Genomic DNA, 16,211 nt, shown 5'->3' with positions numbered 1-16,211 from the left:
TTCCCCCCCTTCCTCCTTTTCACTCCCTTCACTCACTGAGCAACACCCTCCACCTTCCCCTCAGCATTCGTCCCATCCATGGGCGGGCCGTCGTTCCCGCCGGTAGCCGCCCTTTCTTTGGAATACTCCTCGGGCGTCTGGCACTTGGCGCTCCACGCGTGGATCCGCGCAATCTCCACCTTGAGCGCCGCGTTGACCAGTCGGTGCCGCTTGAGCGAGTTTTTGCCGACGAAGTCGGGCGAGACGATGAGGGAGGTGAAGGAGGCGCCGCAACCGCCTTTTTGGTGTTAGTTAGGTATGGTATGTGGAAGGGGAAGTAGGGGGATGGGGTGGGAGGGGAGGTGATGGGTAGATGGGTAGATGGGTAGGTAGGTAGGTAGGTAGGTAGGTAGACAAACGTAGATAATCTTATCAGATCATCCGTCGGGGGGTTCAAAGCATGACATGACGTCAGGGCAAGGGCGGGTAGGTTCGGTTCTTTCGGTTTTGTAAACTCGGGAAGGAACCGTATGCAGTGTATCCAGTTCATGTATAGAGAAGCAAATTAAAGTAATTGAAATGTTATGTACGTACCCGACATGTCTGTTACTTCTACGTGAGTGGCATTGAGCCGCGTCTTGAGGGCGGCGGAGAGGAAGTCCTCTGTTATTGCTGGTTCTTGGTTGTCGGCCATTTTTGTGTTTTGTGTGCTAGTATGTCTGGTCTCCGGTGTAGGAGGAGGTGATATTTGGAGATCTTGCTTTGGAAATCGAGTCGGGGAAGTATGAGTGGGAGAAAGAAGGAAAGAATGAATGGATGAATAATCGGCAGGGACAAGCAACCTGAAGTGTGAGAAAGATGCCCCGCGAATTGCAGGTCTTGGCATGAAGCTTTCACCAAGAGTGGAAGAAGGGTTAGGGTTGACAGTGGAGAGACGGGAGAGCTTGCAAGGTTCGAGCTCGGGAGCTTCACCCTCCCCGCTTGGAGCTCCCTCGTTCGAGTCCAGGTTGTAAACAATCACTTCACTTGAACAATTGACGAGGACAACAAGATTTGAGTAGAAATCAGATGTATGTTGGTTGAATCTGAAGACGATAAATAATATTTCTTATTTTTCTTCCATTTCCTAATGTACCCCGCTGACCAAACCACAGCTTAATTTTTCCCGGAGCTGCCCACTTTTGAGCATCAACACTTGCCCCGGGCACACTCATGAGCGCAGTCTTCAAGATCCCTACTAGGATCACCACCAGATTATTCACCAAACCTGCTGCATTTTGCTATAAAGCATCATCTATCCTCCCGGGAGCTTTTAATAGAGCGTATTGCCAAAACTCAAATAACCACCCCGCCGTCACAATGACTTCAACCCTCGAGAGCCCCCAGTTCACCAAGCAGGTAGTTGCCGCCATGCGGGCGCTGTAAGTTGCTTTCCACTTGTAATTTTCTAACGACTTCACTCAACATGACCGATTACCATGACTGATACTAACTGCGACCAGCTACCCTGAGCAACTCGCCGACAAGGCCTGGGACAATGTTGGCCTCCTCCAAGAGAACATTGCCGTTGCCGGCCAGGACGTCTCCCCAACCGTCCTTCTAACCAACGACCTCACCGTCGCCGTCGCCGAGGAAGCCATCCGGAAGCGCGCCTCCGTGATTGTTTCCTACCACCCCTTCATCTTCCGCGGCCTCAAGTCCGTCACCCTCGCCGATCCCCAGCAGCGCATCCTCCTGCAGCTCGCCCAGGCCAACATCGCCGTGTACTCCCCTCACACCGCCGTCGACGCCGCGCCCGGCGGCATGAACGACTGGCTAGCCGACATGCTCGACGGCCACGGCGTCGAGACCAAGCGGAGCATCTGCCAGCCCATCTCGAGCTCCATCACGTCCTCCTTGCCCCCGGCCTTCTTCAACTCCGGCTACGGCCGCCTAGTCGAGCTCGGCCACCCCGTCTACCTTGGAAACATCATCAAGGCCTATGCCGAAGGCCTCGGCGGGCTGAACCACATCATGATTGCGGCGCCCAAGGACAAGAAGGTCACGACCATCCGGAGCGTGGGCATCTGCGCGGGAAGCGGGGAAAGCGTGCTCAAGAACTGCGACGCCGATCTGATTGTTACCGGCGAGATGACGCATCACTATGCGCTGGCGCTGACTATGAAGGGGAAAGTGGTCGTGACTGTGTTTCACAGCAATAGTGAGAGGAAGTTCTTGAAGAAGAGGCTGCAGCCGCAGTTGCAGGCTCAGTTGGAGAAGGAGGGCGTTAAGCACCCTGAGGTTTTGGTGAGCGAGGAGGATGCGGATCCGTTTGAGATCTGGGATGTGAGGAAGATGCCCGCTTGGGCTTTTGGGAAGGAGTAGACGGACGTTTGGACTAGTGGTGGAAATTGAGAGTTTTCGGAGGGTTGGAGCCACTATCAAGATCAACATATGGTGCAGTGGTGGTCCTGGCCTGGCACTGGGAGGCACGAGAGAGGAGGGTGCTGGATCTGTGTATGACCTGACCCCGTTGACCATTTTTCCTTAGCTCGGTTTTGGGTTTACACAGGGGACCAAAGCAGATCTCATCGTCCCTGCCTCCTGCACATTTCACTCATCTACACATCTCTGGATCGGGCAAGCACACCCTGGCAGATACTATCGGGGCATGGACTCCCCGAGATTGGATGGCAGCAGGAGCGAGGGACTGGGAATACAATGTATCCCTGGTGGGTGTCGAGGGGGCGCCACCTCATCTCCTGGCTAGATATGTAGATCCTGCATCTCTAAATGTTGCCATCAATGCAAACAAATTATTACGTATAATCCTAAAGCTAGGCATGAGGTTTTCACTGCCCGATATGGAGGCACTCTGTGGCATCTCTCAACGGCCTAATCAAGCTAGCAATGGCTGTATCGAAAGACCTAAGCCAACGCAACGAAACCGCCACCATGCCGAAACGACATTTTCGAGTCCCTTCAGTTCTACACCCAAAAAACGTGGGCTGCCCACCAAATCACCATTTCCACAACTCGTTGCCTCCTTCCGCTCCGCCGTTAGCTCCTTCCACTCTGCCAATATCTTCTCCCTCATTGTCCCGTTCTTGAAACCGCGTCTTCCCGAATTGACATTGACATCATATCTCCTCATCCAGCCTGACTTCTTTCCTTTCAATCCCGCAATCCCGCCGTCGCCGATATCCGATGTCTTTAGTTGTCATTGTCTTTCTTCAGTCATCCGTCACAACACGAGAGAGCTGAAACCAAAACACTCCGCCGTCAAGACTCAAGACGCAAACTCAACGGGCCGAACGATGCCAATAATATCTCTCTTCTCGTTCTCGGTCAAACTCTATTATACTAGGTGACTTTCCCAGCTTTTCGGATCTCCAAGTAAGACGGGACGGAAATATTGAACTATGACGCATCCATCATCGTTCTTCGCGGCTCCGCTGCTTCTTGGTCTTCTTGTTTTTTTTGCTGAGTGCTGAATGCTGAGTGCTGAACGGACGGGTACCTACTTCCAAAATCTATCAGCTGAGGTTCAAACCCATCAGAGCATAAGACATTGGAGCTACGGGGCAACTTTTTTCTCTTGGCCCGCCACGCCACCACATACATGTCCGTCTGCCCATTACACCAAACAAGGTATGCTGATCTGATCTTTTTAGATCTTGCAGTATGCTCTGGCCACAAACTGGGGGGTTACTGGAGGAACAATTTAGTGAGTGTCTTGCTGAAGATACTCCCTCTACCGAAAGAGTGAAAAGCGTAAGTAGGTAGGACTGAGATAAAATTGCACTCCTAGACAACCATGTCTCGCACGCATTTGGTTCCTGGATCCTGGCTTTTCTCGCTGATCTAAGTTTCCTGTCTGTCTGCCCATCGGGCTGACTCCATGTATGTATGTCTAACGTCCATTTCGTGTAACACCAGATCAGTGTCCGTTACCCTCTGCTATCAGGGAAAGTAAAGACGACCATGTCAGACCGGGCTGACTATATGCTCACCTAGATGGAGCGCGGCGAGGGCCACAGCGAGGAACTTGCCGTCTTGTCTGTCTGGAACATAGCTCATAGCTCTAGGTACCTAGTCAGCAGCGGTATCGCTGCGGCTGAAAGCTTGCGTAATTTCTCCGCTTTTGTGTTTTGACGCCCACGCTTCACAACATGAGATCTGGGAGTGCCTCAAAGCCCACGGGGAATCTCGGGATTACATACATATTGCTGATGTTTTGGATCTTGAACGGCTGGTGATGATCACCAAAGGTATCCGTAGGCCAAGCATTTTGGTGTCTAGGTAGTCGATGACTCCAAACATCGCCTAGGGCTGTAGACACAACAAGACAGCAGCGCAGAAGACACAGCAACAACAATGGAGGGGGGAAAACGCTTTCAGCACATGGCCAACGTTGTCCCCAGAGAAGCTTGTTTCGTGTCTGGTCTGCCTCTGCCTCTGCCTCTGCCTCTCCTCGGCGACCCCAGATAGATACCTACTTTACTTGTCTTGTATCGGAATGTGCAACACGATACTTCCTGATATAGACCATGTTATTGTTTGGTTTAGTTCAGCGGCGGCGCGGCGATGGGTCAACTGCTTCTCCAGATCCTGGGGGTGATGACAGCGTCAGTTAGCAAGAAAATTTCGAGCCCTCTAGACAATCCTTTGAAACTCCAACTCCCCCTGTGCTTGCTTTCATGGAGATCCCAGAACCCCATGGTTACCTTGACTCTCCTTAATCTTATGCTTCACTCAACGCATCGGTTTTGCTCAAATAGCAAGATCCCTCTTCCCTATCGTCTTTTTCCCGTTCGGCTAGAAGGGTGTCTTTTCTGGCTACTGACTTTATTCAGTCTTTTCCTTCCTGCGTTCTTTTTTTTGCTTCCCTCCGGGAGTATCACTCGTTTCCAGACGTGCAAGTCAGTCAAATTGATAGACACATCTATCTCACCCGCTCCTTTTTTCCCTAGGCCCTAGGATCACTACCAAATTTTCGACATTAAATCCTGATGAGGCTCGTCTTCATCATTCATCTGGCTCTTGCCAGCTTGGCAAGCGTTGCGTTGGCTCAAGATGTCTTGTTCCCGTATATGCATGGCCTGAAATACTCAGAGTATAATGAGACTGTCAAGTTGGGGCTATCAGGTGAGTGTGACGAGTTAGCATAATTTGACCTTTTGATACTTGAGCGAGTACTGACAAAAGAGAAAACAACCAGCCCACGTCTGCAAAGATGAAGCAGAATGGTACAACATGACCACGGCAGACTTTGCCAAATACAAGGCCATCATCATCCCCGACTGCCTCTGCAACACCAGTCTCAACACCATCAAGTTCCTAGACGACACGAAAAAGGTATGGTCCCCGGCCGTGACGGGGAACATGGTCCTCATCGGCACCGACCCGTCCTTCCACGCCAAATGGTTCGGGCTCCCGGGAGCCTATGCCATGATGAAGGACGCCATCAGCCACGTCACCCTCGGCAACAAGAACGGCACGGGCATGTACTTCTCGCTCTCGTGCTACTATCAGAGCAACTCCAGCCAGATGGCTGTCCAGTCTCTGTCCGAGATCGGAAACTTCCAGGTCCGGGGCAACCTCAGCCACCCGTGTCTGAACGACGCCCATCTCGTAGCCACGTCCGACGTCATGACCTCATTGAACGACGGCATAGCAAGCGACTGGAACTGCAGTGTCCATGAGGTGTTCTCGGACTACCCTCGGGAGGGGTCCGGTGGCTTCAATGCGTTGGCCGTCGCCGTAAACGCCTCCGGCCCGGGGCAGCAGGAGTTTGCTGACGGCACCGTGGGCATTCCGTACATTATTGCGCGTGGAGCAACTCCTGTTGGGTGCGGAAACAATGTGACGGACACCAAGTTCCATGAGCAGTGCGATGAGGGCAAGGCAAACGGTACTCCGGAGAGTCTTTGCTCGGCGTCGTGCAAGTGCATCTATGGCATGATCAGTCCCGGAGTGTGTCGTCCCAAGGACAACACCATATCGACGACTACCAGTAACGCATCAAGTTCCACGGTCTCTACCAACTCTAGGTGGGTTACTTTCTCAACCGCGGACAGATTAACGAGAAATTCCTAACCAGTCAGCAGCACAATCGCTTTGAGCACTTCACTCCCTGCAAACTCAACCTTCTCTCGGCCCGTTGTCACAGTCACGGCATCGCTCCCTTCAAGCAGCGTGACGGGAAATCTTACCTTTACCAATTCCTCCAGCACTCGGAAGCCCACCGGGCCGGAAAACGATCCCATCACGGTGACCGTCTTTCCCTCCAGTCCCAGCTCACCTTCGAGTGCTCCACCGACAATCACCGTAACTCCTTTGCCTGCATCTGCGCCTGCCTCAGCTGCTGCTCCGAACAACAGCACGAGTATGACCTACGGCAACGGTACCATGCCGCTAGAGCCTCCTCATCCTCCTCCAACGGTAACTGTCTTTCCTCCAGAAGCCCCATCAGGATCACCACCGGAAACCGTCACGGTTCTGCCACCGACATTCACTCTGAGGCCTCCTCCGCCAGAAGATCCATCAGGATCACCACCCGGAACCGTCACCGTCGAGCCATCATCTCCGTCCAACTCTGGTGGCTCACCATTACCATCACCATCAGGTTCAGGTCCAGTCACCGTCACAGCTCTCCCGCCCTCTGAATCCGGCAATGGGACTTCTCCACAAAGTTCCGACTCTCCGTCCTCATCAAGCCCTGTATCAGGACCCGTCACGGTTACAGCTTTACCCCCATCTATCAGCGGCGCTCCTCCGTCTTCAATGCCCTCACAGGCAGGCAATTTTTCGTCCCCATCGTCTCAATCAAGCAGTGGTTTGGCGCCCAGCGGGCCCGTTACTATCACTGCTTCCGGCTCCGGTCGACCCAATAGTAGTAATGCACCCCCATCGTCGGAGACAGCTACGGCTGATCCTGGTATGGGATTCTCGAGCAGTTCTCCTGTGGGATCAGCATCTGGACCTGGCACTGCCACTGGAGGGCTTCCAGGCTCTCCTTCCTCTTCTGGTCCACAGTCGGGAGTACCACCAGTCACGGTGACGGCGCAGCCGCCCGTGTCCTCCCAGCCACCAGGAGGAGGCTCTCTTTCAGATATCCCAGGTTCCTCAGGTTCTGCCTCGCCGTCAAATTCGCCCGGCATGTCCAGTGGTATACCCAGTACTTCTGGTGATCAGGTGACGGTGACAGCTCAACCCCCGGCTCAAAGCAGTGTGCAGCCGTCGTCTGGTGGAGGTAGTGGTAGTGGTGGCAGTGGTGGCAGTGATGATAATCAGGGATCATCGTCTTCTCAGCCTAGCGGATCATCTCCATCCAGTTCAGGTTCGGGCCAGACTACGGCTCCTCAATCAACGGTGACAGTTGTTCCCATCGCCAGTGGCGAGCCTGATACAGAGGGACCCAACACGAGTGGGAACCCCGGAGCAGTGCCACCATCCAGTAGCCTGGTCACTGCCACAGACTCTGGTCAATACCCGTCCAGCACCAGCGCGGATATCCAAACAGCCTCGGGAGACCCTATCTCCGCAAGTTCATCATCTGAAGCTGGAGCCGGAGCCGGAGCCGGAGCCGGAGCTGGATCTGGGACAGCATCCCAACTTTCGTCTACTCGCCCGCCGTTCAGCAACCAAACCGCCACCTTCACCTCCTCGGGAACACCTGTATCGTCCTTGCCCGGCAGTCAGACAACAGGAGATTCTGGCTCATCTCCAGGGGAAGGCTCTCTGAGTACTGCCACTGCTACCCCTATCCCTGTATCTGGATCAGATACCGCGACTATGGGCGGAAGTAGCAGCTCGGCTGGCGGTGGTAGTGGCAGCGGCAATGGTAGCGGAAGTGGTAATTCTGGTTCAGCAACTGGGTCCGCACAAGCTCCCGGGGGAACAGGAACGGGCAACCTTTCTAATGGCAGTTCAGGAGCGGGTGGTTCACTCACGTTGGGTCCCTCAGGGCCCAACAGCAGTGGACAGCCTGTCAGTGGTACTGCGTCTGGTGCACCCTCAAATAGTCTGTCGTCATTGACTTCGGGGTCACCCATATCTGGGTCAGGATCTTCTGGGGGTCAGTTAACAGCCACTTCTGTATCTGGTTCTGCATCAGCTACTACTTTGCCCGGCCTTCCCTCTGGGGGGCTTTCGACGCAAGATCCAGCTAACACTCACCCAGGCTCTGCCGTATCTACAGGCCAAGCGGGCAGCGAAACAGGGAGTGGTGGTGAGGCTTCTCACACAGGGCCACTTTCTGCATCAGGGACAGCACCAGGATTCTCTTCTTCTTCTTCTCCTGCTGCAGTAAACGGGACCAACACAACAGGTAGTCCTTCGTCAGTGTCAACCGTTGCTGGATCGGGTGGTACTGGGACGGGCTCCCCGATATCCTTGGGATCCGGTGTTACTAGTCCGTTCCCGACCGCAACTCCCGTAAATTGTGATAAGTGGATTGGTGTTGAGATCATTTATATGATTGAGGAGATCGAGGTGTGTCCTGAAGGGGCGACGGGTAAGTCAACAATGGTCCCAAAGATATTTCCCAGTGATTGAGACTGACAAAGAGTGATACCAGTCACAACGACAACCACCTCATGTACTGCCACCATGACCCGGTCCATCTGCCAGACTTCAGCAACGAACCTCCCATGTTACCCTTGCATCATGGGAACTCCTGCCTCGTCTGATCATTCCTTCACTGTCACTAGGGTAAGTTGCAGCATCACCGACCGATATAGATAAAAACTTGCGAGTGTAACTGACCTTGTCCCATTTAGACGTCGTGCACAACAGCAACGGAGCCTACCGTAACCGTCACCATCCAGCCATGCAGCACCTGCACGACATCGACTTACACTGGAACTGTTCCCGGACACACGCCGGGAGGCCCTTGCCATGCATGCAGTTCATACGGCGAACCAGATGCTACCTCAACGGTAACAGTGATTGACCCGGGTGTTGGTCGTCCTTCTTCCGAGGTTTGGTTCTCGGCGCTCAACCCAACAACCATTGTGACGCGAACCGCAGGACCGGCAGCAAGTGTTAGTAGTGAGTCGCAATGTACGACATCGACTATTGTTGGAGTAGGTGGCGGGTACCCAGGGCCAGGACCGGCAGTATCGGTACCGGGAACATCACCGGCTATTGTCCCGATTCATACCGATCCTCCCACACCTGGTGGCGGAAATGAGCACGACCCAGCGGGGTATACTTACGGTCCTCCCCCTCCTCTTGATGATCCTCAACCTTCTGGTTCCGCACCGGGAGTAGGGGGAGGGCCGGGGGCAGGGGGTGGAGGAGTGTCAACTGGTGACTCACATGGGCCCGCCACGACTCCCACAACACCGGCGCCAACACCGGACCCGGATCCGGTGGTAGTCACCAATACAGCTGTCCCGTACCGCCCGACAACTGCGGCCGGGCCAGACTATAGTCCTGTTTTAGCCGGTGCTCCTGGTTCGAATATTGAGGCCAGGCGTGCTAGTGCTGGGGTGGTCCTTGGACTACTTGGGTACCTCGTAATGGTCTTGCTCGGTTGAGCAAAACATCAGTCACACTGTCTCACACACCCCCACGCTGAAGTGCGGTTCAATGGATCTGCGAATATGTCAATAATGTTGTAATGAGATGGAGATGAGGGGATTTCATGTTCCTGTTATTCAGAAGCGAGGCGAAGCGAGGAAGCATGCATACGTACTGGTGGATACGGCTGTATGGAAAACATCATGGAGAAACAAAAAAGTCTGTCGGTAGAGATAACGTCCGTAATGTTGCTGTTTGTTAGTAGGACCTTAATACTATCTTTTCGTGAAGACCACTTACATTCAAAAGTTTCTTCTAGTGGGCGGGTAGTATTCCCGGTGGATAGTAGGACCTACTGACAGTGGTAGCCAAGAAGGGGAAGGGAACGTTCGGGCCGTTAAGGTTCTCGGCGTCGGCATGGTGTCGGACTTTGTCACACGGCGGTACCACTCATCCAACGCTATCATGGAGACCTGCACACCAGCCCTTGAATTGCGACCTCGGTTCTCGGATCTGGGCCGACGGCTACCGTAGCTACCCGGTTTGCTTTCCTCATATGCACGCCATCAGCGAGTTCATCCGACATCCAGAGTGGGGTGTTCGGTTCACGCATTGACGTACGCACTGTCGAGGATCGAGATAAGGGGTGAACGGTTGTTGAAAAGAACGGGATGAAGAGGGGTAGCTTGATGGCTCAATAGACTGGGTGATCATCAGAGGATCGTCAATGCCGTGGAACTTCAGCAAAGGAGGGGAAAGGAAGGCAAGGCAACCATGCGTTATGAGGGGACACGGGAAGCAGGGAAGGTGGCATGTTCAGATAACCGCAATGCTTGAAGTCGGGTACGATGTCCAGTTGGAGGGAGGAAAGAGGGGCAAGAGAATGCAAGGTGATGCAGCTCGAACTGGACCGGGAGCAGCCAGTGCAAGAGCGCACCTACCTTCGATGATAAAAAGGGCAACAGCTCCTCCCACATAAGGTCTGCTTCTTCTTTCCCCTCCTTTCTCCACCATCACCCATCTCTCTGGCATCAACATCCGCCGTCGGTTCCAATTAGTACCATCACGCAAGTGTCATCGTGCTTACTCGACGTCACATCTCCTTCAATCTAAGGTGTTGACATGCTAATACCCTTATGCAAGCAGATACTCAACACAAAGGGTACAGACCACCCACAACCTCCTCCACCAAGATGGCACGAACCATCATTCCAGGAGGAGTTAAAGCCATGGACTCCCGCTTGGCTGGATGATTATACCATGAGTCGATTACGTTCAAACATACTTTCAGAGGTAACTATCTGAATGCATGAGCCGGTGCCAACTTCTCCCCTTGGTATAGGTTTCTTAGCTTAGCTCTTTGCCATGCCAAGAGGAGGAGTACAGGCTGAGAATATACGGCGACGAACTTGATCTGGATAATACCAGCGAAAGGATCATGCTTCAACTTCTTCCCCCACTCCCCCTTCCCCTGTACAGCCATCCTAACATTCCCAGATAACTATCGATCACCATGTCTCCCTCCGTTCTCGAGCCGCAGAGCGTCCCCACTCTTGTCAACGTCGGTCCCAAGGCCGTAGGCAAGAACGATGCCACCGTTGAGCGTGATGCCAGGGGCTTGTCCAAGCCTCTTCTCGAGCTCATGCCCACCCTCGGCACCGATGCCTTCACCTTTTCCCCCATTCGCGAATCCACCGTTTCGCGCGCCATGACCCGTCGCTACTTCGCTGACCTGGATGCCCACGCCGAGTCCGACATTGTCATCGTCGGCGCCGGCTCTTGCGGCCTCTCGTGCGCCTACGTCTTGTCCACTCTGCGGCCCGACCTGCGCATCACCATGATCGAAGCGGGCGTCGCCCCGGGCGGTGGCGCCTGGTTGGGCGGACAGCTCTTCAGCGCAATGGTGATGCGCAAGCCTGCCGACGTCTTCTTGGACGAGGTTGGCGTGCCGTATGAGGACGAAGGTGACTATGTGGTCGTCAAGCATGCTGCTCTGTTCACTTCGACTGTGTTGAGCAAGGTCTTGCAGAGGCCCAATGTCAAGCTGTTCAACGCCACGACTGTTGAGGACTTAATCACCAGGAAGCACCATGCCGAGTCTTCGTCGTCATCAGATGATGGCGAGGCCGAGGACGAAGCCAAGGTGAGGATTGCGGGCGTGGTGACCAACTGGACCCTGGTGTCGATGCATCACGATGACCAGAGCTGCATGGACCCCAACACCATCAATGCTCCCGTCATCATCAGCACCACGGGCCATGATGGTCCTTTTGGTGCCTTCTCGGTCAAGCGCTTGGTCAGCATGAAGCAGATGGAGCGCCTGAACGGCATGCGCGGACTGGATATGCAACCCGCCGAGGATGCTATTGTCAACAACACCCGCGAGATCGTCCCGGGTCTGATCGTTGGCGGTATGGAGTTGTCGGAGATTGATGGTGCCAATCGCATGGGTATGTTGAGCTGTCTTTTTTTTGGTTGATCAAGCTGCATGCTAACCTTGGGTAATCACAGGACCTACCTTCGGAGCCATGGCTCTCAGCGGTGTCAAGGCTGCTCATGAGGCCATTCGCGTGTTCGACCTTCGCAAGGCTCAGAACGACAAGTACTAGGCTTGCTCAGGGAGTTAGAAGTGGTGGATGGATAAAGGAACAATTTGTTTTCGCGGCTCCTCAGATATTTCAAATTGACGTCTGTTCTTGTTCAACGGGTTCTAGGGAAATTTTAAACACAATGTCCCATATGTTGGCCTAGTCATTTTGAGCATAGTCGGCTAAAGCCCGAGATTGTGTTTGAAGAGAATTTCGAGTCATCTCTATATGCTGCTGGAAGATCGTGAAACAAACCCCTTTTCGCTTTTGTATCGATGTCGTGCTGAAGTGACTGATGTGCACACCAGATGACATTATCTGGACCTTCCCAACTCATTGCGGCACAACCTCCTTCCCAACAGCCTCCAAGCCCTTGACCAACCCCTCCACCGTTCCCCTCAACGTCTGGCAGTTAACCACCACCCTAAAGAGGCTGCCCTTGTCGCCCGGCGCGTAATCCACCATGAACCCTCTCGCAATGAGTTTCTCCACCATGACCCTCGTCCTCCTCGTGTTCTGCTCAGGCTCGTCTGCCAACTTCCCGCCAGGCGCATAGTAGAAGCACACCTGCAGACAAGGCGGTGGGTTCGTCGACACCAGCACAAAGTCCTTGCGCTCGGAAATCAGATCAGCCAAGTACGCGGCCATGTCGAACGCGCCGTCAATCTGGCGCTCGAACCCGGCAGCGCCGTAGTAGATCCACGACAGCGCCAGCTTGAGCGCGTCGCCTCTACGGCCGCATTGAAGCGTCAGGTCGGCTAGATCCCAGACCTCGTCTGAGCCGTTCCCGTTTCCACACCCATTTGTCACCCCTTCCGGAGTCTGAGCTTCCGCTTGTTCCTCTTCATCGTCCGCCGCCGGCCCATGAAACAAATACCCAGCCGGCAACGTATTCGCCCTATGAAAAACCTTGACGTCATCCGTCAACAGAAACGAGCACGTCACCGGCGCATTGAGCATCTTATGCGGATTAACCGTCAACGACCTCGCCCTGTGCGACCCTTGCATCTTGTGCTTATGCCTCTCGCTAAAGACCGCCGGGCCGCCCCAGCTCCCGTCGATGTGCATCCACATGCCAAACTCCTCACAGATATCCGCGATCTCGTCAAACGGGTCGTACGAGCCCAGGACCGTCGTTCCCGCCGTGGCGTTGACGTAAAAGGGGTGTTTACCCTCGGCCTTTGCTTTTAGGACAATCTCGCGCAAAGCGGCGGGTTGCATTCGCCCTTGCTCGTCGACGGGGACGGTCCAGACTGCTGAAGAGCCGAAACCGCACGTCACGGCGGCTTTTTCGACCGAGTAATGCCCGTGGGCGCTGGTGAGGAGGATTAAAGGGCCTGGGGCGCCGCATTCGGTGTGGCTGTTGCCGTGGATCTTGGATAGCGGGAAAAGCGTGTTGCGGGCGATGACGATGGAGGTCAGATTTGAAGAGCTGCCGCCCTGGCAGGTGACGCCGCCGGCGCGGGGGCCGGTGAAGCCGAAGAGCGAGGCGAACTGCTTGGCCGTGTGCTTCTCGATCACGGTTAGGGCGGGGGAGACTTGGTAGACGTGCAGGTTGGTGTTGAGGACGGAGAGGAGGAGTTCGGTGACGACGCCGACGGCGTTGGTGGAGGCGTAGAGCTTGTCCATGAAGCCTTGGTCCCACGTGTTGACGGAGTGGGACAGGATGGACTGGATGGTGGATAGCAGACCTTGCTGACCAGCGCCCTCGCCTGAGGGGAGGGAGAGGGCTAGTTGCTTGACTAGCTGGTCCGGCCGGAGAGATTCAGGTTCGACGAGGACATTGCGATTGTCTGGGGGGAGCTGGCCGCTGGCTCGGAAAGAGGCGGCGTTGTCTGCGTCCCGGATGAAGGGGATGATTAGGGATTTGACCGCATCGATGAGCTTTTGATGGAGTCAGTTAGAGTCAGTTTACATTTCTGCCTTCATAATGATATCCAATCTTGTCTGATCAAGTGTTTGGGGTGAAAGTGAGGATGTGGTTGGCCTCAAGGGGGTGCGTTGGAGAAGAGGCGGGTTAGGGTTAACAGTCTATATGCTTGGACTTACACGATCAACCTCACTTGCCCTGTTCAGAGGCTTGTCCGTGCTGTGAGTTCCGTTCATTGTTGTTCTGGCGCTCCGTTTGTGTTTGTTTGCCCTGTTGAACTCCAGAATAGGAAGTGACAAGAAGAACAGAATTGGCCGGGTGTAGCGGAAGAGAAAAGAGAAACCATGGCAAAGAAACAAAGCAAAACTGAAGAGTCAGAGTTTTTGCACCCACCGCGTGCCGTCACATACGCCGTAAACAAGGGAACGGTGAACCGAACCGCGGTTGACGCCTGGGCCTCACAGAAGTCAGCGTCCCCGGGTCCACCGTCCAGGTCGGCAATCCACTCTTCCTCAACGCCCCGACAGCCGTACCTTAGCCGCAGGGCAGCCCGGAAGGCGGAGCCCGTAAATCCCGCACATGGCCGCATTTGGGAATTTTGACGTCCCCGTCGAGCCGTCGACTCCCTGCCGGAGCATAGAAGGGACAAGTGGGGATCCAATCGGCTCTGCACCCGACTTTTTCGCAATATGACCTCATCGTAGACCAATATTTGTTCTGGAATTTCATGCTGCTGATCGAGTCGTGTAAAAATCTCTTCAGCGTAGTGATGAATGATGAGATTAGTTCGTCTGTATGGTGACCTGAACGCGATGCACCTCTGAAATGTCGTTTGAGTGGTTTGGAATTGTAGTGTGGTTTTGAAGAAGCAAACTGCAAAAAGCTTCAATTGGAGTCAGATCACAGGGCGGGATGAATTCCGGTCCCGCTGGTTTGGTTACCTCTAGTGGTTCCCCCCACGGTCACCACCGCCCATTGACTAGTAGAGAAGAGTAATCACGAAAGAATTGCGAATGCGGCGGTGCAAGAAAGAAAAGACAACTGTGACATGCAGTGCAGCTGGAGGTTGTTGAAGTGAAGCTCCTCGTTTGGACCTGTTTGGTTTTGCACTTTTTCGCGTTGGCGAACGGGAGAGAAAAAAAAGACAGATCATTACCTCTACGTACTTTCCCTCCCCACAAGGCACCGTGAGTCCGTGACAGGCACGACCTCCCGTTGTTCGGGTGTCCAGTAACGGCGACCGGCATAAAGACAACAGAAGGCAATGGCAATGCGGCCGCCCGGCGACCGGCGGGGTGTGGACCCTTTTTCGCACGTGGAGGACCTGGGCCCGGGCGGGCTTTCTCCGTTCAACAGTGGAACCAACCTAGGAAGTGGGCAGTTGTGGGGCTCTCGCTTGCCTGATGTCATTTCAGCCAATCTCCGCTTCTCCTCCATTCGGCTCCGTTCGCCCATCTTTTGCCCAATTCTGACATGTGACTTGTCTTATTCAAGATGAAGGCAATCCCAATATTTTGGTTTGCTCTGCGGCTAGTAGAGGCTAGCAGAGACTAGAGAAACTACGGTGCCGGTCATCTGGGTTGGTTTTTTGTTGACTGATATCATCCTTTCTTTTCTCCAAACTGATCAGCTGCAAGGCCGGCTCCTGGGGCACCTGGGCACCGCCTGCTGCATGCAATCGCTGTGCGCCATTCTGTCATGGTTGCCCTGCCGGAAGCGCAGCCGGTTGAGCGGTCGTGCATTTGGGGATAGTCTGCACAGAGTTTTCCATCACAGCCAATCCTATGCGCTGATCCTTTCCAATTTGTGGAAAAGCAAAAAGGGGCATTTTGCACCCCTGTTGTCCATCTGAACAGAACAAGACTCATTGTCTTTTGTCCAAGCAGCAACAGAAAGATAGACAGCTCTGTTGTTTTTTACTTGCTATATGCTCTCATCGACGGGCGGTTATCGATGATCGTTACAGGTATCCATCGCGAAAGGTCATCCCTCCCTTGTTAACGACGGAAAGACCCAGATCCGGTGACGAGAGACAAGATCGTGCCGAAGGAAGATTACATCCATGCCTTGGGCTCTGTTTCCAACCTGCCGGGTAGCATCATAACAAGCATCATCGTCAACGTCGTCCTCTTTCCGGAGAACGCCGGGGGTCATGAAGCGCACATGTGACATCAGTGCCCCAAACAGGCCAAAGCCCCAAAGGGGGTTGCCGTTGCGAAAGGTTGCAACTTTCCCCTACTGACCGTCGCATTCAACGCACGAGGGCT

At 54.2% G+C, this 16,211-nt stretch overlaps 5 protein-coding genes across 5 annotated transcripts; 3 read left to right on the top strand and 2 right to left on the bottom strand.

Moving 5' to 3' along the window:
• Positions 1 to 8: 8 nt before the first annotated feature.
• Positions 9 to 811, bottom strand: B0H65DRAFT_461711 (bola protein). The gene is made up of 2 exons (XM_062826611.1): positions 574 to 811; positions 9 to 277 (listed from the first exon to the last, which is right to left on the bottom strand). The coding sequence occupies exons 1-2, from the start codon at positions 671 to 673 to the stop codon at positions 33 to 35; spliced, it is 345 nt and encodes a 114-aa protein (XP_062682998.1). The 5' UTR covers positions 674 to 811; the 3' UTR covers positions 9 to 32.
• Positions 812 to 891: 80 nt separating this feature from the next.
• B0H65DRAFT_522304 (GTP cyclohydrolase 1 type 2/Nif3) lies at positions 892 to 2,785 on the top strand. The gene is made up of 2 exons (XM_062828775.1): positions 892 to 1,400; positions 1,482 to 2,785. Exons 1-2 carry the CDS (start codon positions 1,192 to 1,194, stop codon positions 2,341 to 2,343), a joined length of 1,071 nt encoding a protein of 356 aa, XP_062682997.1. The 5' UTR covers positions 892 to 1,191; the 3' UTR covers positions 2,344 to 2,785.
• Positions 2,786 to 4,970: 2,185 nt separating this feature from the next.
• On the top strand, positions 4,971 to 9,707 carry B0H65DRAFT_522301 (uncharacterized protein; the record flags this gene model as incomplete). The annotated part of the gene is made up of 5 exons (XM_062828774.1): positions 4,971 to 5,106; positions 5,180 to 6,011; positions 6,084 to 8,476; positions 8,531 to 8,673; positions 8,742 to 9,707. The coding sequence occupies 5 exons, from the start codon at positions 4,971 to 4,973 to the stop codon at positions 9,501 to 9,503; spliced, it is 4,266 nt and encodes a 1,421-aa protein (XP_062682996.1). The 3' UTR covers positions 9,504 to 9,707.
• Positions 9,708 to 10,999: 1,292 nt separating this feature from the next.
• On the top strand, positions 11,000 to 12,322 carry B0H65DRAFT_571282 (Thi4 family-domain-containing protein; the record flags this gene model as incomplete). Its single annotated transcript, XM_062830478.1, has 2 exons — positions 11,000 to 11,936; positions 11,998 to 12,322. The coding sequence occupies 2 exons, from the start codon at positions 11,000 to 11,002 to the stop codon at positions 12,093 to 12,095; spliced, it is 1,035 nt and encodes a 344-aa protein (XP_062682995.1). The 3' UTR covers positions 12,096 to 12,322.
• B0H65DRAFT_158951 (pyridoxal phosphate-dependent transferase) lies at positions 12,187 to 14,329 on the bottom strand. The gene is made up of 2 exons (XM_062821205.1): positions 14,124 to 14,329; positions 12,187 to 13,958 (listed from the first exon to the last, which is right to left on the bottom strand). Exons 1-2 carry the CDS (start codon positions 14,178 to 14,180, stop codon positions 12,408 to 12,410), a joined length of 1,608 nt encoding a protein of 535 aa, XP_062682994.1. The 5' UTR covers positions 14,181 to 14,329; the 3' UTR covers positions 12,187 to 12,407.
• Between the last annotated feature and the right edge of the window lie 1,882 nt (positions 14,330 to 16,211).

Source organism: Neurospora tetraspora (assembly GCF_033439725.1).
Source record: "Neurospora tetraspora strain CBS 560.94 chromosome Unknown B0H65scaffold_3, whole genome shotgun sequence".
In the NCBI taxonomy this organism is placed as follows: domain Eukaryota; kingdom Fungi; phylum Ascomycota; class Sordariomycetes; order Sordariales; family Sordariaceae; genus Neurospora; species Neurospora tetraspora.
Note: the sequence above shows the minus strand (reverse complement) of the source record. Positions and strands in the feature narration are given on the sequence as shown.